The sequence below is a fragment of the Capra hircus genome, chromosome 8, assembly GCF_001704415.2.
Source record: "Capra hircus breed San Clemente chromosome 8, ASM170441v1, whole genome shotgun sequence".
Taxonomy (NCBI): domain Eukaryota; kingdom Metazoa; phylum Chordata; class Mammalia; order Artiodactyla; family Bovidae; genus Capra; species Capra hircus.
The window spans coordinates 105,401,223-105,424,427 of NC_030815.1; the positions used below are offsets into that span (position 1 = coordinate 105,401,223).

General features: G+C 48.4%; 1 protein-coding gene across 2 annotated transcripts in view; it reads right to left on the minus strand.

Annotated features, from left to right (window-relative positions):
- The window catches only part of ASTN2 (astrotactin 2), a 1,019,535-nt gene that overhangs the window by 45,373 nt on the left and 950,957 nt on the right, over positions 1–23,205 (minus strand). For both annotated transcript variants that reach the window (XM_018052685.1, XM_018052684.1), the window contains exon 20: positions 15,322–15,463. In XM_018052685.1, coding sequence (XP_017908174.1) covers positions 15,322–15,463 — 142 coding nt within the window. The remainder of the gene's footprint in view (positions 1–15,321; positions 15,464–23,205) is intronic.

Sequence of the window (23,205 nt, forward strand, 5' to 3'; positions counted from 1 at the left end):
TACCACGATAAAACTCTAGTTTAGAGAGTGTCAGTACCCTCGCCTTACAGACGTGTAAATCAGGGTCCAGGAAAATAAGTACCTGGTACAGCAAAGAGTCGGACACGACTGAGCAACTGAACTGAACTGAACTGAACTGAACAGCCAGAAAGATCTGAGTTGCCACTAGGACAGCCTGACTTAACATCCTAGTTTCTCAGCCTCTCAGAAGCTCAAGATGATTGAGGGCACTTGGATGCTCAGAGTTAGGACAAGAGAGCAGCAGGTGGTCAACAGTGGAGTCCAGAGCATGGTCCAGCCCAGCTCTGACACCCGTTCTCTGAGTGACCGGGCCTCTACCTTCCCTGAGCTGCAGTTTCTCCTAAGAGAGAAGGTTTAGATCCATGAGGTCTGAGTCCTCAAGCTCTGCTGTGCTGTGATTCAAATGTGAAACCAGAAGGGGGTTGTTGAAACCTGGGGGAGGGAGTCTGTCCTTGGGGGCAAGGAGAACAGAACAGAGGGAAAAATGCCAGAAATCTGGATTCTGTCCAGCCTCTGAGTTTCTACACATCATTCACGGTGATCTCCTGCAGTCTGTTAACACCTTTCCAGTGATGACCTCAAGACTGTTCCTAATAGCAGCCTCCTTCACAGACGGAGGTGGGAGTTTGGAGGTGGGCGGGGGGTGTGGGTAGCCCCTCAGACTGTGGTGTTGGACCCACAGCGAGGTAATGGGAGCAGGGAGTGACCTGGCTTTGAGTGTGGGTCCGTCCCTATTCAGGGGTTCCTAGAGTCCTAGAAAGTCAGAGAAGGAAGGGACTTCACCATCCAGTCTCCTCACTGTGATGAGGAAGCCCCTGAAGTTCAGAAAGAGGAAGCTCTTTGTCCAAGGTTGAGAGGACAGCCTAGCTGGGCTGTATGTGACTCGTGACGCCATCCTGGGGAGTCCTCCCCTTGCTGAGCTGTCTCTGAGCTGTCCCTCAACCAAACACCCCCAAGATAAAAGGCAGGGAGTCAAGGCCTGCTGGTAAGAGCTGTAGATGGAGCATCAGGAAGCCTGTGTGCTAATCCTGGTTCTGCCCTCACTGTGAAGCCTATGGGTCTCTTTGAACATCAACTCCCTTATCTATATACTGAGAGAGTTGATTTAGATAAGAGAGATTAAAGCAATAAATTGCAGGCTTATTGTGGCCTACACAGTTGGTCTATATAACCAATTTTGAATCGGCTTCCAGCAAGTACTAATTAATAGATTGCATTTAAGCCTAGGTTTATGGCTTGGAAGGTTATTCAACACTGAATCTACATTCTCACATAGCAGTGATGAGCTGGAGCTGAGTGTCCTCTGCTCCATTTCCAGTTTACCACAGTCCCCACAACTCCCTGTTATGAAGCACGGAGTGGTGGGGACACTGGTCACACTGACCCATTAAGGTCACCTGCCAGTTCATCCTTATAAAGCCCAGGCCATCTCCCTCACTTCCCTGCTCCCCAGGCACAGACCACAGCATCCCCTGAGATTACCAGCCACTGAGTCCTGACAGGGACCTGAAGTCTGCCTCCCACACATCACCCCATCCTGTCCCCCAGGGGTCAGAGTGGACACATCAGTGCCCTCTGATATCCATGTGGCTCTACAGAGGGTTGAAGACAGTGGGCTACCCCTCTGTGTCTTCTCTTAACTTGAAAGAAGAGTCCAGGCCCCTGAAATGTTCACTAGGGACCTCACTTCTAGGGCTCTTGGTGACCTCCTTTTTCTCCTCTGGACACTGTCCAGATGCTTGGTCTTCCCCTCACAAGTCGGGAAGGCATGCTTGGAGCCATGAGTCTCCTTCAGGTCATCCCTGTTGCCTCATCCCGCTCTCCGCTCCTCTAGGGGCCCAGATGTGGCTGATGAGGCCCTCGCCCGCTCGTAGCCCTAGCTCTCTGACCTCCAGCCCTTGCCCTCCTCACTCCAGCTACACTCTCTGCCTCACCACACTCTCTCTTATTTTCCAGGCTTCTCTTAATCCGTCCTCTGCCTGAAACTCCTGTGTTAGTTCCCTGTGGCTGCCATAATGAGTTACCACAGAGACGGAGGCTTAAAACAACAGACACATATGATCTCACAGCTCTGGAGGCCAGGAGTCTGAGATCAAGGTGAAGGCAGGACCGAGCTCCCCGCCTCACACCCCGAGGGCTCCTGGGAAGAACCATTCCTTTTCTCTGCCAGCCCCTGAGGCCCAAGGCATTCTTTAGCTTGTGGTTCAGTTCAGTTCAGTCGCTCAGTCATGTCCGACTCTTTGACACCCCATGAACTGCAACACACCAGACCTCCCTGTCCATCACCAACTCCTGAAGTTTACTCAAACTCATGTCCATTGATTCGGTGATGCCATCCAACCATCTCATCCTCTTCCATCCCCTTCTCTTCTCACCTTCAATCTTTCCCAGCATCAGGGTCATTTCAAATAAGTCAGTTCTTCGCATCAGGTGGCCAAAGTATTGGGAGTTTCAGCTTCAGCATCAGTCCTTCCAATGAATATTCAGGACTGATTTCCTTTAGGATGGACTGGTTGGATCTCCTTGCAGTCCAAGGGAGTCTCAAGAGTCTTCTCTAACACCACAGTTCAAAAGTATCAATTCTTCGGCACTCAGCTTTCTTTATGGTCCAACTCTCACATACATACATGACTACTGGAATAAACCATAGGTTTGACTAGGCAGACCTTTGTTGGCAAAGTAACATCTCTGCTTTTTACTATGCTGTCTAGGTTGGTCATAGCTTTTCTTCCAAGGAGCAAGCATCTTTTAATTTCATGGTTGCAGTCACTATCTGCAGTGGTTTTGGAGCCCTCCCAAAATAAAGTCTGACACTGTTTCCACTGTTTTCCCATCTATTTGCCATGAAGTGATGGGACTGGATGCCATGAGGGAATCCCTTAATCTATTATATTTAAAGACTCTATTTCCAAGTAAGGTCATACTCTGAGGTTTCAGGTAGTCATGACTTCTGGGGGGGGGGGGGGACACTGTTCAATCCAGTGCAACCCCTCCTCTTATTTCTGCAGGAAAACTTCATAGGAGATCTGCAAAATAGCCCTACAGCCGACCTCTCTGGGCTGGGACCCTTTCTCAGTGTATCCACAGCCCCCAGGCCTTCCCATCAGAGCCTGATGTGAAAGGTCATTCCATCTCCTCAGCCTCCCCACCACAACTGTGAGCCCTGTGAGGGCAGAGGCATTGTTTGGCTTCAGTTCAGTTCAGTTCAGTCACTCAATCATGTCCGACTCTTTGTGACCCCGTGCATTGCAGCAGGCCAGGCCTCCCTGTCCGTCACCAACTCCCGAAGTTCACTCAAACTCACGCCATTGAGTCCGTGATGCCATCCAGCCATCTCACCCTCTGTCGTCCCCTTCTCCTCCTGCCCCAATCTCTCCCAGCATCAGAGTCTTTTCCAATGAGTCAGCTCTTCGCATGAGGTGGCCAAAGTATTGGAGTTTTAGCTTTAGCATCAGTCCTTCCAAAGAAGGACTGTTTGGCTTGGTTAGCTCTAAATCCCAAGTGACTAGCTTAGTATCAGGCACACTGTATCAGAAAACCAACAATCGTTAGTCTATTAATGCATGCAGGTGGAATCTAGAAAAATGGTACAGATGTACCTAGTTTCAGGGCAGGAATAGAGATACAGTAGTAGAGAGCAGATGTGTGAGGGGAAGGAGAGGGTAGGATGAATGGAGAGATTGTGTTTGAAATAAATACACTGCTACTGCTGCTGCTGTTAAGTCGCATCAGTCGTGTCCGACTCTGTGAAGTCGCTGTCATGTCTGACTCAGCGACTCCATGGACTGCAGCCTACCAGGCTCCTCTGTCCATAGGATTTTCCAGGCAAGAGTACTGGAGTGGGGTGCCATTGCCTTCTCCAAATAAATACACTACTATGTGTAGAATCGATAGCTAGCGGGAAACTGCTGTATAGCACGGTGAGCTCAGCTGGGTGCCCTGTGATGACCTAGAGGGGTGGGTGGAAGGGGATATATGTATGCATATAACCGATTCACTTCACTGTGGAGCAGGAATGCTCACATTGTAAAGCCCTTACACACCAATTAATTTTTTTTTTTTTAGAAAAGGCATATTGTGGCTACCTGACACATATCTCCTCTTCTTGAGCACTCTGCACAGCCGGGCTCAGATATCCAGAAGAGAAAAAGCTGCTTCCGGATGTTTCCGGAAGTGAGCTGAGCCCACGCTGCTCCACTTGGGCCCCGCACATGCCCTACTCAGGGCCCCGCTCACCGGACCCCAGTGTGCGAGAACCCTGCCTTTACTGTCCCCCATGGCCTCCGGGTTTCTCCACTCGACCCAGCCTGCTCTCTAAGCCATGCTCATAGCTGGCACTGCAAACACAGGCTTAAATACATCCTGGGCTTCTTCAACAGCTCTTCCTGGCTCCTCATGGCCCACAGGACCGAGTCCAGCTCTTACACCTGGGATTCAAGGCCCCACTCCCCAGTCCGGCCTCAGCTCGCAGCCTCCGCACGCTCCACGGCTTCGCATCAGCCGTCTGTGCCGTCCCTCTGGAAGCCTGGCTGGCCTCCCATTCCTGGATGAAATTCTGACGCAGTTTGAGGAAAGAACAGCCTGCCTGAGAGTCCAGCAGGTCTTAGGAGCCTCGCTGTCTGTCGGCTGAAAAACAGCGTTATTTTTCCTCTACGAGTCTCTCTTGGCTTGGGCCTCCCGGCTGTATTTGCTTCTGGCCTGAGGACAGCTCTTTCCCTCTCTGGGGCCCCGACCGAGCACTTTGGAGAGGTTAGCGTGACCTGATGCTGGATCGAATTGAGTCTCGAGCAGCTAGGCTGCTCACCCTCTGGGGGAGCACCCCACTCAGCCCATCCCCTGACCACTGGGACAGGGCACCACAGCCAGAGCAAGGCCACATTCCGTCTGGGCTTAGGGACATCGGAGGCCCCTGGCTCCTGCCGACCTCCAGCTCCTTCGGCCACACTCAACTGACTGTCCACCTTTGTCCATATAATAGGCCTGGACCCTTGTTCTTAGGCTGGGGTGGGAAGGGCTAGAGGTGAAGGGAGGAAGGGAAACACCCAAGAACATGGAAGAAGAGATTGAGAGTGGGGGGCAAGCAGGACAGGTGACTAAAAAGTGAAAAGTTACTCAGTCGTGTCCGACTCTTTGCGACCCCATAGACTGTAGCCCATCAGGCTCCTCCATCCATGGAATTCTCTAGGGCAAGAGTCCTGGAGTGGGTTGCCATTTCCTTCTCCAGGGGATCTTCCCGAGCCAGGGATCAAGCCCAGGTCCCCCACATTGCAGGACGACGCTTTACTGTCTGAGCCACCAGGGAATCTCCCCCCCCACCAAAAAAAAAAGTGAGAAGAAAAGGAGAAAAGAGGATGTACAGGCACAGAGAGAGTGAGGATAAGAGAAATAGGCCCAGGAGAGAGGAGAGCAAGGATGGGGATGGGAGGAAAGAGAGGGAAAGGAGAGTCAGACGAAACAAGAAGAAAGGGGCAAATGTGTGGGGAGTCGGGGATGATGGAAGAACAGGAGGGGACTCGGAGAGAGGAGAGGGAGAAAGGAAAAGATGCAGGAAATACAGGAGGGAGAAAGAGGGGGGAAGGAAGTAGGGGAGGAAGAGGGGGTTGAAGAGAAAGAAAAGAGAGACTGAGAAAGTTTCACAGGGGGAAGAAAAAGCCAGGCAAGAGCCGTGCGGCAGGAACTGTCAGGCCCGTCCTGGCTCTGTCCCTGCTGTGTCCTGGATCAACCTCGGGCCTCAGCCTCGGCTCTCAGAGGTGGCCGCCCTGGCCCTGGTCAGCACGGGGGGTTTCCTCTGTGCACATCTCCTTCCCCCTAGGAGCTGAGAGTCCCCTGAGAAGCCGGCCCAGCCATGCCCAGATGAGAGCATGAAGCTGGAAGAGGGAAGACGCACAGAGCCTTGAGCCAGATGAAGCTCTTCAACCCGGACTCCGACCCTTCTGTCTCTGATCACCGGAGGCTGGAGTCCACATCCGGGGCTCTGTTATCTCTGTTATCTCATCTGAACTCATAAAGCATTCTTTGGGGTAGTGGTGCCACTCCACCCCTCTCCCACGAATGGAGAAACACAGGCCTCTGAGGAGGAAATGCTGTGTTGTCCAAGGACTTGGAGCGTCCTAGGGCCAGACGCAGGATGACCCGCAGGCCCCCTGCTTCCCATCCTCTGGGTAAGCACTTATGAAAGCCAGACCTGAAGGGCTCCTGATGACTTTCATGCATTTTCCAGTAAATTCTGTGCTGATTCTTGGCACAAAGAGAGGAAATGAAGAGGGCAGTGTAGGAATGTAAATAAAAGGAAACTTTGGGATTCCATCTAATATGTAATTATAGTATCCATGGCAGTGGCCCTGGATGCTTCTTCAAGGCGCTGCCCAGGCTGTGCCCGGGCAAGGGGTGGGGGGTGTCCTGGAGGTGATGGGGAACCCAGCAATGCTACACCCAAGGCTTCGAGCCCCTGGGCTTTTGGAACAGTATTTTTGGGACAGGGAGCCTGGACTTGTTTGCAGAAACACATGGCCAGGAAACAACTCAGTCCATGCGAGCTGGAGGTCCTGAGCACCTCAAAACTGGCATGGGGACTGCGTCCCCAGGAGGAGCAGGGATCTTCACAGACTTGGGACTCAACTGTTGGTGTATCACCAGGACTGAAATCTGGGATTCAGGAGGAACCATGCAACTTCTGGTGGCAGGACTCAAAATCTGTTTCCCATAGTGTTTCCAACACATCTGAGTAGGGAGCTCTGTATAAAAGATCCTAATACTTTGGCCACCGGTTGCAAAGAGCCAACTCATTGGCAAAGATCCTGATGCTGGGAAGGACTGAAGGCAGGAGGAGAAGGGGATGACAGAGGATAAGATGGTTGAATGGCATCGAGGACTCAATGGACTTGGAATTATGCAAACTCAGGGAGATAGGATCTAGTGCAGTAATTTCAAATTGAACCTCTGGAAATAAATTGGCTGAATTCAAATCTTATCTTCTCCATTTACTAGCCTGGAGGCTCTGGTCAATTTATCTAACCTCTCCATGCCTTAATTGCCTAATCTGTTGTGTAAGAGTAACAGTCATTGCCTTGGAGAGTTGTTCTGAGGATTAAGTTAGATAAGATTTAAGATGGGTTTTTTCCCAGTAGTCATGTATGGATGTGAGAGTTGTACCATAAAGAAGGCTGAGTGCTGAAGAATTGATGCTTTCAAACCGTGGTGCTAGAGAAGACTCTTGAGAGTCCCTTGGACAGCAAGGAAATCAAATCAGTCAATCCTAAAGGAAATCAACCCTGAATATTCATTGGAAGGACTGATGATGGAACTCCAATACTTTGGCCACCTAAGGTGAAGAGCTGACTCACTGGAAAAGACCCTGATGCTGAGAAAGACTGAAGGCAGGAGGAGAAGTGGGCAACAGAGGATGAGATGATCAGATGGCATCACCAACTCAGTGGACGCAAGTTTAGGCAAACTCCAGGAGATGGTGAAGAACAGGGAAGCCCATGGGGTCGCAAAAAGTCAGACATGACTTAGCAACTGAACAACAACAAGATAGATAGGTAGGTAGCTACAGACACATAGAAACCTTGAGATAGATGCAGAGATACGGTTCCAGATCATAGCCTGACAGACAGCGGATGTCTTCTGAATATTTGGTGAGAAAGGACGTGACGATGAGAAGTCAGTATCTCCAGATTTCTGCATTGACTTCAACATTTTTTCAAAATCATTCAACAACTATTTGCTGGATTCTTTACTGGCATCAGACACTGTTCTAGGCACCAGAGATGCAGGATGACGAAGGCAGACACAGAGCCTACCCTACACAGCGGATGGTCTAGTGCGAAAAGGCCGACAACGGAGAAGTGAAAGTGAAAGTGTGAGTCCCTCAGGCGTGTCCACCTCCTTGTGGCCTCGTGGACTATAGCCCACCAGGCTCCTCTGTCCATGAAATTTTCCAGGCAAGAATACTGGAACAGGTTGCCATTCCCTTCTCCGGGGGATCTTCCCAACCCAGGGATGAAAACCAGGTCCCCTGAATTGCAGGCAGATTCTTTACCATCTGAGCCACCAGGGAAACCCAACAGATAAGTAAATTAGATGCTAAATCACTACTGCTCTATTAAGCGGCATGGCTTTGTATGTCTGTGTGTATGGTGGGTGTGATCTATTGCAGAGAATGTGGTCGAAGAAGCCTTCTCTAAGAAGATGACATTTGATCATAGACCTGAAGGAGCAGAGCCAGGGGTCATGGGAAGAGTCAGGAGAAGGCCCTCCTGGGGAAAGAACAGTAGAAGCAAGACCTTAAGGAAGGTAAATTCTAGCCCTGTGTGCAGAGTGATGAGTAAAGGAATCAAGGTCAGATGAAGGACTGACTCGCTCTCCCACTGGAATGCTGTGAACATAGCAGTCAACACAGTGCCCCAGGCATGACTGCTCAGGTAGCATCCTGTAATAACAAAGACTGGTAACAGCGGCCATCCTCTCATCAGTGATGAAGTACTGACAGTGAGCTGCAGGCTGTCTCGTGCTCTTTACATGTTTCGGTTCATTGAATCCTCGTGATCCTATGAAACAGTTCCTATTAGTAAGATGATTCCATTGTACAGATGACAAAATGGAAACTCAGACAGGTTAAGAAATTTGCCCAGGGCCACACGGTATAGGTACTGAAAGTTAAATAAAAGTCGCTCAGCCATGCCTGACTCTTTGTGACCCCGTGGACTATACAGTCCCTGGAATTTTCCAGGCCAGAATACTGGAGTGGGTAGCCTTTCCCTTCTCCAGGGGATCTTCCCAACCCAGGGATCAGACCCAGGTCTCCCGAATTGCAGGCAGATTCTTTACTAGCTGTGCCACAAGAGAAGCCCATAGGTACTGGAACCAAGGTACAAATTTACCTCTGAGTTCAAAGACCTGAATTAAAAATATGTATGTGTGGCAGGGTGTGGAGAGGGATATGCCTTCAAAACATTTATTGACCTTCCCTTTGCTGCTTTTTTGACAAGGTGATAGTGGTAAACTGTTATGTTCACATGTCTTAGGACAGATTCAAAGCAGTTTCTCATATACTATCCAGGTTGCTCTTTGCAACATCTTGGGAAGGTGTAATTATCTCCATTTCATGGATGGATTAATTAGCTCCATTTTCCAGATGAGAAAGATGAGGTGTGAAGTACCTTTCCTGAAGATCGGGATATTCTTGTCTCCAGTGTTCTTTCCATCGCAAATGTTTGCTTATAGTTAGAAGGTCCTCCTCCACTATCTCTACCAGGTACTTTTGAGAATTCCACGTGTGTGAGTGGACAAGGACAAGGTCAAGAACAGCATGTGAGGGGAGCAGGGTGGCGGGAGGCGGGGGGGTCAGCTTGGGTATGACTCTCAGCTCTCTCTCTTCTTCTCATGTGACTCTGGACAAAATGTTTAGTCCTTTAAATCCCAGTTTCCCCACCTGGGATACAAAATATGATGACGGTGATGCCAGATCTATAGGGTTATAGTGAGGATGGAATGAGACAGCACATGGAACATCCTTGGTCTGGTTCCTGACACTGAGTGAGTGCCCAATACATGCTTACCATTGCTTCACCCCTGTTATCCAGGAGGCTCTGGGGCCTCTGAGAATTGGGCCATTGGTCTGGAGTCTCCATCGCTGCCTCAGTATGCAAGTCACAGAACCCACTGAGTTTAACCTTTCCATTTCACAGGTGAGAACATCAAGGCCAGAGGTGGGGGAGGAGCTTGGGAGAACTCCCAGGTCTTGCCAGGAGCAAGTGTGGGAACCGCTCCCAGTCCGACTCCTGACCTCAGGCTTTTCCCTCGCCCTGAGCCTCTGGTTCCCCTGTGGGCGTGCGCATGGGGGTGCAGACCCCGGCTCCCTAGGCATTCCTGTCACAGAGCTGAGGCCCAGGAGGGGAGGGCAGGCCTGCGGCAAGCCTCCGAATGTGTGGAGATGAGCCCCCACCCCAGGAATTAGGCCTGGCTGCTGCTGTGTGTTTGCTCAGGACCCTTTGGCAGTCATCCATGCTCAGAGAAAGGCAAGGCGGCCAAAACAAGACAGAGGCTAATTACCTCGGATAATAGGAAATTGGGGAGCGGCGACCAAAAGGGTGTCTAGGCTTCCGGCCAGGCGAGGGCCGAAGCGGTGGATGCGGCAATCCCGGCTCAGGGCCCCCCTCTGACTCCAGCAGCCCAAAGGCGCAGGAGCTGGCCACACAGTCCGAACTGCTGGGGACCTGCTCCCTCTGCTGCTCTTTGTTTGTTTTCATTCAGAAGTAAAACAAATGAAACAAACAAGGAAATTCAATTTAAACAGGCCCGAGTGCTGATTTTATACCAGGGTGAGCTTAGGACGAGAAAGAGAAAAAATCAGACTTGACTTTCACTCTTCCAATTGGTCTCAACTCTGTGCTGCTGTGTAAAGTTACATGGATGGAGAGGCTGTGAAAGCAATTTGCCTTCCTAGGTGGGGTGGAGAGAGGGAGTGGGGGTAAACGGGGGTCAGAGGGAGAGAGACAGAGAAGGATGAACCAAACCTTGAATAAGCAACAGGATTGAGCAACTGAGATACACATGTGCGTGAGTGCCTGCTACGTCACTTCAGTTGTGTCTGACTCTTTGTGACCCAATGGACTGCAGCCCACCAGGCTCCTCTGTCCATGGGATTCTCCAGACGAGGATACTGGAGTGGGTTGCCACGCCCTCCTCCAGGGATCTTCCGATTCAGGGATCGAACCCACATCTCTTAAGTCTCCTGCGCTGGCAGGCAGGTTCTTTACCTCTAGCCCCACTTAAACCTGACGCACACAGAGAAACACAAACGAAGAGAATAACACGTAGAAAGGCAAAGAGGGGATGACTGGACGGCGGCAGACAAAGACAGTAAGCTATGTGGGAAATACTCACGCAAGAGACAGAACAAAAGCCAGGAGAGATGGACAGAGGGGCAGAGAGGTTTGGCAGGGTACAACAAAAGTGAGAGGTATGGACAGCTGGAAGAGTAAGAGCCCAGGAGGAGAAGAGAGAGAATGAGAAAAAGTCCCTATGGCAGAAGGATGCATATTGAGAAATCTCTAGCTGGGGTGGGTCTAATTCATCTTCATTTTTAAGACACTGAACGTGTGAAACAGGAGAGGATGTGAACATCCCGCCCAAGGTCCCAGAGACAGAAGTGGTGGTAGTGCGGTGTGAACCCAGACTTTCTGCCTGAGACACCGTGCCTCTGGGCCTAAGCACCTGAACTCTTCCATCACCTCTTCTGGCAGCCATGGACGGAGGGTTTGATGTCCACCCGTGCTTAATTAAACCTCGGGAGTCTAGATTCATGTTCTCTTTTCAGCCTGCTTCTGCTAAGTCACTTCACTTGTGTCCGACTCTGTGCGACCCCACAGACAGCAGCCCACTAGGCTCCTCTGTCCCTGGGATTCTCCAGGCAAGAATACTGGAGTGGGTTGCCATTTCCTTCTCCACTGCATGAAAGTGAAAAGTGAAAGTGAAGTCGCTCAGTCGTGCCGACTCTTAGCAACCCCATGGACTGCAGCCTACCAGGCTCCTCCGTCCATAGGATTTTCCAGGCAAGAGTACTGGAGTGGGTTGCCATTGCCTTCTCCCACTTTTCAGCCTGCTGCTGCTGCTAAGTCACTTCAGTTGTGTCTAACTCTGTGTGACCCCATAGATGGCAGCCCACCAGGCTCCCCCATCCCTGGGATTCTCCAGGCAAGAACACTGAAGTGGGTTGCCATTTCCTCCTTCAATGCATGAAAGTGAAAAGTGAAAGTGAAGTTGCTCAGTCGTGCTGACTCTTAGCAGCCCTATGGACTGCAGCCCACCAGGCTCCTCCGTCCATGGGATTTGCCAGGCAAGAGTACTGGAGTGGGGTGCCATCACCTTCTCCTACTTCTCTCCGAATGATCCTAGATGCTCATTCTTCTCAGGACCAGTGGGACTCCAGCTTGCCTCTTAGAGAATAGCTCTTCCCAGATTATCCTGGGGAAAAGAAGAGACGCTGAAAACCAGCAACTGGGTCAAAGAGAATGAAAGAGGAAAAAGAAAAAGAAACTAACATTTCCTGCAGACCTCCCCCACATGCCATGCATTCTGGTAAACCCCATTCATGGAGTTACTTCATGCTCTTCCCTACAAGTCTATGAGATCAGAAGATTCCCAGCCCCCTTTCCCAGAGGGAGGAATTGCTGTCTAGAGCAGTAACCCAGGGCCTTCCCCGGGGCCGGCTGTGGGTACGGGACAGCAGCAGGATGTATACCCAGCTCTGCTCATCTCCAAAGCCTGAGCTCTTTCCACTGCCACACGTGGCCTTTTTGGCCCAAGAGGAAGAAAACTCATTTTGGTAAGCAATGAGCAAGCAGAAAATGCAAAACCCCAAGAACTGACACTGGAATTCTTTTAAAACTGGAGACTTGAGTTGGTCAGACTTCAGGGGAGGAGAGCCGCCAGTGGGATGAGAGACGGGTCCAAACAACACGCTGGCTCCTTGTCAGAGCGGCCCGCATCCCAGGCTGGTTAATAAAACCGATTTCAGAAAGAAAATAAAGAAGTGTTCAGCGTTAGGGATGACAGGCTCATGACGAGCACATTTCCAGGACAGGAGAAGAAATGATGCTCCTGCTTTGAGAGGTGGGAGGGAGGTGGTGGTGGGGGGATGTCGGTCAGGAGGAACGGAAGAGGCGAGGGAAGGTACTCATCACTCCTGGAGGATGGCAGCTTATGTGTCAGCTCTCGGGGTTAATTGCTCTTGGGGTTCCATAAAACATTCCCTCTCTCGACATAACGGGCCCGTAGGACTCCAGCCTGGGTAATGCCGAGTCCCCGCAATGTCACCCAGAGACAGGGTCACTACTCACGTCTCAGCAGACAGGAACCACCTGCCGGGGCTCTGTCCCTGTCTGCTACATCTTCTCTCCCCGCAGTTGGAGAATGCAGGGGAGGGAGTTGAAATTCATTACTCCTACCGCAGGGGCAGCAAGGGCGATAGAGACAACAGCTAGTGGTCCTCACGCTCCTACTGGGGGCTTGCGGCAAAGTAAAGAATTTGGGGGCGTTATTAGCTCATCAAATCCTCCCCGGGCTCCCAGCAAACCAGACACCATATTGTCTGATTTACACACGGAGGGAAATGGAGGCTGGAAGGTTGAGAGGTTCCCTCAATGCCAAACAGCTGAGGAAGTGCAGGGTGGAGGTCTGCCTGCCTCCAGTCTATCCCCTCAATAAGGGATGGAGGTCAGAAGTCAGGCAGCAGGAACTTTTTCCAAAACGCTGCTTTCTTCATATGATCATAGCCTTTAGAGTTGAAGAGGATCATAAAGCTCTTAATCTCGTCGCATGCTTGTGTTTCACAGATGCAGTGACCCTAGAGCTCAAGGGATCAGCATCAGAGTTTACTGATTAAGAGGCTGCAGACTCATGCTCCAAAGACCTAAATATAAACACTACCACGGCTGTAAAAGTTGCCCACATGTCCCACTGAAAGATGTCTATAGCCTATTGTACTTTAGGGATTCCATTCGTAGAGTTCTTGCTGTCCCTGACTGATCCTGCCTTTCTGTATAAAATAAACCCTGGGCCCTAACGTTTATGACACAGTCATTGGCAGAGCCCAGGTTAGAAGCCCTGATTTCCATCTCATGGTGATATTCCTGAGTCTGGTGTATGAACACATTGAGTGTTACAATGAGCCTGAGTATGTCAAGAGCTGAAAAGAGCCCAGTGGTCTTCAAAAGAGTCATGGTCTTGCACAGAAAATAGGGATGGGATATGTTTTGGAGATGAGGAGTAGTCTCTCAGTCCACTACAGAAGCCATTTGGAGATGGGGGACATTTACAGATCACAGAGGGGCTACCTTGGTGGCTCAGGTAGTAAATGATCTGCCTGCAATACAGGAAACCTGGGTTGAATCCCTGGATCATCCTTCCTTTCGAGTCGGGAAGATCCCTTGGAGAAGGAAATGGCAGCCCACTGCAGTGTTTTACCTGGAAAATCCCATAGATAGAGGAGCCTGGTGGGCTACAGTCCATGGGTTCACAGAGTTGGACATGACTGAGCAACTCACACATACACACACATTATTCACTGAGCACATACTTAGACACTCTGCTAAGGTGTTCCTTATTTAATTCTCATGCAGATCTACAACCTGAGTTTTATTATTTCAGCTTTACTGAGGTTCATAGCAGCAAAGTGACTTAAGGCCACACAACTAAAAATGCCAAACCCAGATTTGAATCCATGGTCTGCGGTCTTTCATACTGCCATTAGGTTTCAAGTTATCTGAGGATAGAGATTTTGTCTTGGGCACATTTATACTTGCCTTCTAACAGGGCCAAGACATAGGAAATATTTAGACAGGTCTATTGAATAAGGAAATGAGTATAAGTGAGTAAATAAAAATGTGAATGAATTAAAGGGTGAATAAATAAGTGGAAGAATGATGGAGTATAAGAATGAATGGACAGATAGATGAATGGGATGGATGGATGGATAAAGGAAAGAAGAGAGGGGGAGATAGATGGAGAGACAAACAGTGGATAGATGGATGGATAAGGAAATGAATCAATGAATAAAAGAAAAAATATGAGTGAGCTGAATAATTAATTGGTCAACAGTGCCGTAGTCAACAATGGCAGCTTTCTAGATGGGAGAGGGAGGTGGCTTACGGCTTCATAATCAGAGAATGAAGAGAGTAGAACTCTCTGTTACAGCTCTGCAGCCACACCTGAATGAGGAAACACTCACTGAGTTGGGAAACAAAGACAATGAGCCCCCTCCCCCTCGGAGATGAACAGGTGAGTCTCAGATGAGTCAGCATTTGCATCTCCAGACACTGTGATGCAATGACTCTGTGCAATACTCTATGAAACAGTCCTAATGGTACTATTAGTAAGGGTCTGGATGGACCTAATAGTGAGAGAGTATATGTATATCCTACAAATGAATATAGACTTTAGATCTGCCGATCTACCATCTTTCAGAGGGGTCATCATGAAATCGAGAAAAGAACACTGCACAGAGACTCCCGTCTCTGCCCTCCTTGCAGGCTGTGCTCCCTCCCCGGCCTGCTGTTTCTTCCTCAGTAGGAGGAATGGTTCTGAGTGGCTGGCTTCCTAGGGCCCTGCAGCACTAGCAGTGTATGATTCTGTGACTCACTGTGGTGATATTTCTAAATCTTAGCCTATTGAGGTGCACACACAGACTGGTCTATAAAACACTTGGCTGGCCTGGACAGATTACTCATGCCTTGCCTCCCAGACTACTTTAACTTTTCCTGTCTGCTTCATGCTCCCCACATACAAAGTATGTCTTACTTGTAGAGACCATCCGGCTCCAGACACTTGAAGATGACGGAGTAGATACTGACTTCAGGGACCTCTCCATGGCTTCGACCAGCTGCTACACAAGATGTACCCAGGCCAGAGAGTAAGTCATCGGCAAAACTCAGGAATTCTCCTGGAGGGAGACAAAGAAAGATGAGCTCCCCAGGTCAGGCCTTGGTGAGCAGACATTCTTGCTATTGTCCAAACCCATCCAACGTCTGGATACCATTATTAAGAGGATTAATGGACAGAACAAGCACAGGATATGAAAATGACACAGATCAGGGTCTACTCCCGATGACTCTCTGCTTAAATTTCTGTCTGCATTTTCTCAAGTGTGACATGATATACTAATACCCACCTTTATAAGATTGTAGCAAAGCTCAAATGAGGTACATTACTGTGCAATAAAAATGCTTGACAAGGCAACAGGAGGACAGTGCTCTCTGTCTAGAGCAACTATTTTGGCCTGCCACTGCCATTTACCTCCTCTCCACTTCTTCAGCAAGCTTCTTTGGAATTGCAGTTTCTTTCCTCGCATGATGAAGGTGTTGGACTAAGGATGTCAAACAGGCCTCATGTCACATGGTCACTGTTACACAGCGGTACTGGCTTCATGGTATGTTATGCTGAGGTGGACTGAGACTGTTACAGCTAACAGGGAAAGAGTTCCGTGACTGATTAGTGATGAAGCTCATGAGACAGGAAGGGACAGTAGACGAGCAAGTGCCTTGGCCCCCGTGATTTCCAAATGTCGGCCTAGCCATTGGATTTTAGGAGGCTGCTGAAATTTACTAGAAATAGGGTTAATCACAAAGATGAGATGGGCATTCCTGGTGGCTCAGTGGCAAAGAACCCACCTGCCAATGAAGGGGACACAGAATTGATCCCTAGTCTGGGAAGAGCCCACTGCCCTAGAGAAGCTGAGCACGCGCACCACAACTATTGAGCCTGTGCTCCAGAGCCCAAGGGCAGTGATTACTGAGCCCACGAGCCACCGCTGCGAAAGCCCATGCACCGAGAGCCCGTGCTCCGCAACATGGAGACGCATGAGGCCCGCGCACGGCAACAAGCAGGCCCTGTCCTCTCCAGCTGAAGAGAGCCCGCGTGCAGCAGGGAAGACCCGGCACAGCCAATACAAGGAACAGGTTAAAGAAGTGAGCAAATACATCTTTCTGTAAAAAAGAAGAAGGTGAGATGAAGACTAGAAAGAACAACTAAACATCTGAAATCTTGGGATCCAGGCTTAGTCTTGTTGGGAATTTGCTGTATAACTTTGGACAACTAAATTCCCATCTCTGTACTCTAGTTTTCTCCTCTGAAAAGTGAAGGTACTACAGTCACTGTTTGGATTTCTGAGAACATAAAATAAAAACAGCTGTGCATGAAGATTAAGTTATAAGGATAAACACTGTGATACTACTTACACTAGCAAGAATTTAAAAACAACTAAATATTTAATGGTATCAAGACAGTAATATTAACTATAGGTCAATGATGCAATGAAATATTTTATAGTCATCAAAAATAACATTGAGGAAAACAAAGTTATTTGAAAGGATGTCCATAGCATAGTGAGTTAAAAAAGAACAGTTTACATTATTACAGAATAATTTAATTTTTTGTGGAAATTTTACATGTATATCTGTCTAGGAAAAGGAATAAGATATAGCAAATGCCGAACATGACTTTGGAAAGTGAGATAATGGGTACTTTCTCTTTTAGTTTTGGGTATCTATCTTTTAAAAATTATCTACAGTGGACATGTATTGCTTTTGCAACAAGGAAAAAAAATCAATGAAAATTATTTAAAAATTAAAGTAAATGAGCCAGACTAAATGGCCTCTGGGGCTTCCTTCATAGCTCAGTTGGCAAAGAATCTGCCTGCAGTGCAGAAGACCTGGGTTCAATCCCTAGGTTGGGAAGATCCCCTAGAGAAGGAAATGGCAACCCACTCCAGGGTTCTTGCCTAGAGAATCCTATGGACAGAGGAGTCTGGCAGGCTACAGTCCGAGGTGTTGAAAGAGTCGGACGTGACTTAGCAACTAAACCGCTAAACCACCAAATGGCCTCTAAGTCTTCCAGTTCTAAAACACGATGATTTTAGAGGCAAGTGAGGTACTATATATACTATGTGATATGAAATGAGACGAGGCCTCCAAACTGCTGACTCCTTGTTCTTCATGCGTGATATGAAGGGCTTTGCACTCTTTTCCTTACTTAGATTCTCAGCAATAAACAAGAGGAGGACGTCTGTTCAACTGTCTTCTCTCCAAGTGGGATTAAGGACGATCCGACATGGTAGAATCATCATGAAACAGTAACACTGGCCGTGTGTCTGGGAAGACATGGCACTTCTCTACCAGGGAACTGAGTGGACAGAATTTACAGATCACTTCCTTTCGGTCTTTTAAAGAAGAGTTTCACCTTCACTCACAAGTGAACCATGTGACAGTCACCTGACTGAGCTGTCTAGGTGACCCTGGGATGATTCAGACAGACACCAGTTCTAAAACTTATTTGTCCCTGTGGCCGAACAACGTACATCTGATGTGTCGTGTTTTTTGTTTTCTGCTTTTTACAAAGAAAAAAAAAGCAGATTTGATACATACGCGCCAGAGCAAGTGTCCGAATCAGGCTAAAGTCAGTGACACACAAGTTCAGCTGCTATTGCCAGACAGACTTGGGACTGAATTTGAGTTCTAACAATTACTACAAGTCCCCTAACTTCTCAAGTCTCAGTTTGCCTTTCTGCAGCAAGGGGTCAATGACTCTTTTATGAGATTGCAATCTAGAAAGAAAGGCTGAGTCCAGGAAGAAAGTCTGTTTAGAATCAGAGGTTTTGCTCCCCACACCTCCCCCAAAAATTGAGGAAGTAATTGAAATGCTTTTTATCACCAATTTTGGCATCCCTATGTTTTCTGTAGGCCTCTTATATCAAGCTTCTTCCATAATCAAATCATAATCCAAAGATGTCTTCCAATTGGTCCCAAAGCAGAATAATATATGGGGTGAAAAATAAAGGAGAAAAAACAGGGGACTATTCACTGGATGGAGTGAGGGCTTTGTTTCTCGTGGTTTTTCAGGATTCCAAGTCTGGCCGCTTTTATTTGTTTTCTTTGAGCTTGAATCCATCTGTCTGCTTTTCCATTTGCTTCCAGATAGCCATTGAAAGAGCTGGCCCTCAGTGAGGGAATTCAGTATGCTGTGGCCTGTATTAACTGTCTTCAAGCCAAAAGATGGTTGACATTCAGGTTCAAATGGACATAGTTTTCCAGACATTTCCATGCATTTCAGAATAACTTAGACCATGGATAAAAGCCCCATTGGTCAGCAAGTTCAGCATACGGCTCAGTTTGTAGGTTTAGTTCAAGGAAAGAGCCTGGATAATGTGGAGTAGATAAGCTAGTCATGCCAGACAGATGATGACGATGCTTAGTGTTCAGTTCTGTTTGGGACTGTACACACATAATAACCATCCAAACAAAAACAGTTACTATGAAGAAAACAGATATTTTCACACCAACCTTTGTTTTTCCCATTTAATTCTCACAACATTCAGTCTTAAGGAGTTAAATGTTAGTATCTCTGTGATAAAGCTAAAGTTAAGCTCACACATTTAGGAAGAGACAGAGCTGAGATTTGAACCCATATCCTCCTAAATTCCAAAGCCATTCTTTGATGCTATGCTGCCTCCTAGAGAAAGTTCAAAAAACCAGTAGTGTTAGAAAGGGAGCTTTCTCAATTCCTTTCGAATTGCGATTGAATTCGGGCCACTCTCTCAGCTCTACAGGCTTGGGAAATGAAACAATAAAAGAAATGGTCCCTGACCTTCCGCAGCTTGTAATCTGACAACAGGAAGGGTTGTTAAATACAAGAACAGAGCCATAAAGTAAATTGTAAGATTGCTTGCTTTGGCACTCTATTCCAGAAGGTTTAAATGCAACCTAGAAGGAGACAGGTGACTGCAGCGACTCCTCACTGTCCTTCCTCTCCCAGTGAGGGTGGGGAGTTGGTAAGAAAGGCCTGGGGGCTTCTCCGAGTACAAAGGTGAATCTGTGCAATTCAGCATATGCACTGCGGTATCCCGGTATACACATTCCATGTCTGGCAGCGGTATAATTGAATGAACAGCAATAAAGTGCAGTGGTTAAGGGTTTGGGCTCTGCATTTACACTGCCTGGGGCTAAATCCTGGTACATCCCCAGTTACAATTTGCTTTGGACAGGTTCCTTGACTCTCCACATCTATTTTTATCATATGTTAAAAGGGTAGAATAATGCGATCTAATTTAACAGCATTGTTGCAAATATCATATAAAATATTATATATGTATACTGTTTACAAACCAGTTAGCACAATGTCTGGCATAGAGTGACAACTCAAAACAGAAATCAGCTTTGGTATTGTTTTTGTTATTATTGTTGTCATCACAATAGAGGAGAGATACAAGGACCGTCAGGGATTATTTTTATCCAGCCTGCTCCTCTTCCAGGTGACAAAACTGAAGCCCAGATAAAGAAAGTGGTCGTGCCCACGGCCATACACAAAGTGGGAGGCAGCCCTGGAGCAAGCTTGACCTCTCAACGCCTAGAGCCTATGAGATAATTCCTGCCAGTGAGCATATGCGATAAAATCACTGAGGACGGAAGAGCTTCCGCAGCTGCTCAAGCAGCCTGAGCTCCTGTTTGTGACCAGCTTTAATCAACACGCATGTGAACCACATGAGCTGGGCATTTCCTATGTGCCAGGCCCTTTACATGGCACACAGCTCCACCCTGCCGTCTTCTTACACTTGAAATCTCCAAGGACGATAGAAAGCCCAGGAAAGACAGAAGGCATTCCATAGACTTCACGTATGTAATGTAGTCCGGTGGTTTGTGAATTAGAACATCTAGACCTCCAGGCAGTAAGAAGAAACAGTGAATGTGGTGGGGGCTGAAGCCCGTCTCCTATATACCCACCCCAAACTGCAACCAGATCAACTCCAGTTGGATCTATCTTATAGACCAATGGCCCATGTTTTATTTAGGTTGGGAATAAAGACTGCCTTCTAAAAATCTTGGCTTAAAAGTTTTATTGCTTAAAATGTTTGACTCAAAACCCTGCCGCATTCCCTGATAGAAATTCAGAGGCTTGGGAATGTTGTTAATACACCCCCATTCGAGGATCTGCAGCTACCTTCGCGCAGAGTCCAGAACCCCAGTCCAGCTCGCCTGCCTCTGAGTGCTGTGCGCCTTCCACCAGGACACTGCTCGGGCTACCTCCGTCCCCTCTTTCCCAGCACGTTGTCACGGCCGCATGGCAGAAGCCTTCTAGACCCAGGCTGCTACTGCCACCTGGCCCATGCCTGTCCCAGCCTCCCCTAACATTCTTTTTCTGTTTTCCTTTCCTTGAAAACAGATAGGGAGTTGGGAGCCACTGAACAGGAATGTGCCTGTTCCCCATTATGGCCCTTCTGGGGCTGTAACCTGAGTGGGCTCGGGCCAGACCCCCACACATTTCTTGATCCACTCAGGCCCGAGCCTTGCTCTCATTACCATCCGCAGAAAAGGTCAATCACGATTGTGCTGAAGCTTCAGAACCAACCCCGCAAAGCACAGAGCGATTTTCCTGAAGGCCCACCTCCTCTGCCTCAGTGCTCTCTCCCTCCCCTTTCATCACTGCCTTGGTGCTCTTCCTCCTGGTTCACCCTCTCCTCCTCCTCCCTCCCTCTCTCCTCTTTCTCTCTTGCTTCTGATTGAGTTGAGGTCACAGTCAAAGCCGGCCATGAGAGCAAATTGAAAACAGGTTGGGAGAAAAGCAGCAAAGAAATTCCAAGATGGAAGGGGCTGGGGCAGTGAGTTATTTAGCCCAGGTGGGGAGAAAGGTCCCTGCTCTGTAAGCCACGCTCTTTACAGGAAACGCCGAGGGGATTTAGAGGCCACCCTGGGCCTGGCCTCTCTCTAACCTGCAGATGACTTCACTGCAGTGCCCAGGGAGCAGCAGAGCTCTGCGTCTCCCCCACCTTTCCTTTCCTTGGGCAAACGGAGAAGTTCATTCTGAGACCTTGTCGGTGACAAAATGCATCTTCGAGGGCCTCGCGCCGTTTAGCTGCAGTCCGTTTGTTTCTTCCGAAACCTAATGTTATTTTAAATCAGAAGAACTGGTTGCTGCATGCTTCTCACATTCGCTGTCATCGCAGTATGAGCTAGGAAAAACAGATTGGGCTGGGGGGGCAGATGAGACCTGCTTTTGAAGCCAGGCTCCACCACTAATGAACTACATTATCTAGGGATGGATGATTAAACTCTCCAAGACAACTTCTTCATCTGGAAAGTTGAGGATCATCAGAGAATCAGCAAGGAATAAATGAGATAACGTATGCAGGGTAGCTGCTACATGAATGGTTTACAATGTTAGAGCTCCCTCCCCATGCTACCTCATCCTCATCGTATCTCATCAATTTGCTGGATGACAAACTCTTTAGTGGTCAGACTCAGCTGCTTTCAGATACATTACATAATACCTAATTCCCTATCACCTACCCTCCCCTTTTTTTTTCTGCAAAATACAGTAATAAGAAGGACAGAAGGTAGGCGATGAAGAAGGAGATGTTTCTTTAGCTCTTATCATATGACATCACCAGTTCTAGACAGTTTTATGTAATTCCCTTGATTAAACATTCAAAACAACCATGGCTTGACTAATATTCAATACTGTGGCCACCTGATGCGAAGAACTGACTCATCGGAAAAGACCCTGATGCTGGGAGAGATTGAAGGTGGGAGAAGGGGATGACAGAGGATGAGAAGGTTGGATGGCATCACTGACTCAAGGGACATGAGTCTGAGCAAGCTCTGGGAGTTGGTGATGGACAGGGAGGCCTGGCATGTGACAGTCCATGGGGTCACAAAGAGTCGGACACGACTGAGTGACTGCACTGATTAATATGCAGTAAAACCTAAGGAATTAAGTTAATTGTGCATTTACAAATGAAGGAATAGGATCAAAGAAGGTTGAATGCCTGGCCTAACAAGATCCACCTGGGAACGGTAGCAAAAAGGCCAGAACCAGGACATTCCCCATCCAAAGTCTGTGTCTTTCCTGGTACGTATTTGCTTACGGACGGCAAGATGCTTCTGGTGGGAGCTGTGTTTTGCTTCCCTCTGTGTTGCCAGGACCCAGCACAGGGCTGGCCATGTAGGTATTTGTGGAATTCTATGAAACCAAACTTCAGTGACTGAAGCCTGGATCCAGACACATCTTCCTAACACTGTCACTAATGATCAGAACTTTATTTGGGGAAACCAGGCTGCCTCCTGTGTGATCTCTTTCAGGAGGGCACAGGACTTCCACGGTGCAGGAGAGAAAGTGAAAGTCACTCAGTCATGTCCAACTCTTTGCGACCCCATGGACTATACAGTCCATGGAATTCTCTAGGCTAGAATAGTGGCATGGGTAGCCTTTCCCTCCTCCAGGGGATCTTCCCAACTCAGGTTCGAACCCAGGTCTCCTGCTTTGCAGGCAGATTCTTTACCAGCTGAGCCACCAGAGAAGCCCAAGAATACTGGGGTGGGTAACCTATCTCTTCTCTAGTGGATCTCACAGACCTAGGAATCGAACCAGGGTCTCCTGCATTGCAAGTGGATTCTTTACCAACAAGCTATCAGAGAAGCCCACGGGAGGGAAGGGACTGCCAAAAAATATAAGGGCTCTGAAAACGGTGATGGTGGTCTAGCCAATATCTACTGAGAGCTCCTATATGCCTGGTGTTGTGCTAGGGGCTTCTGGCTCACCCTCATGAGGCTTCCTGGGTGGCACGGTGGTAAAAGAATCCACCTGCCAATGCAGGAGACGCAGGTTCGATCCCTGAGTGGGGAAGATGTCCTGGAG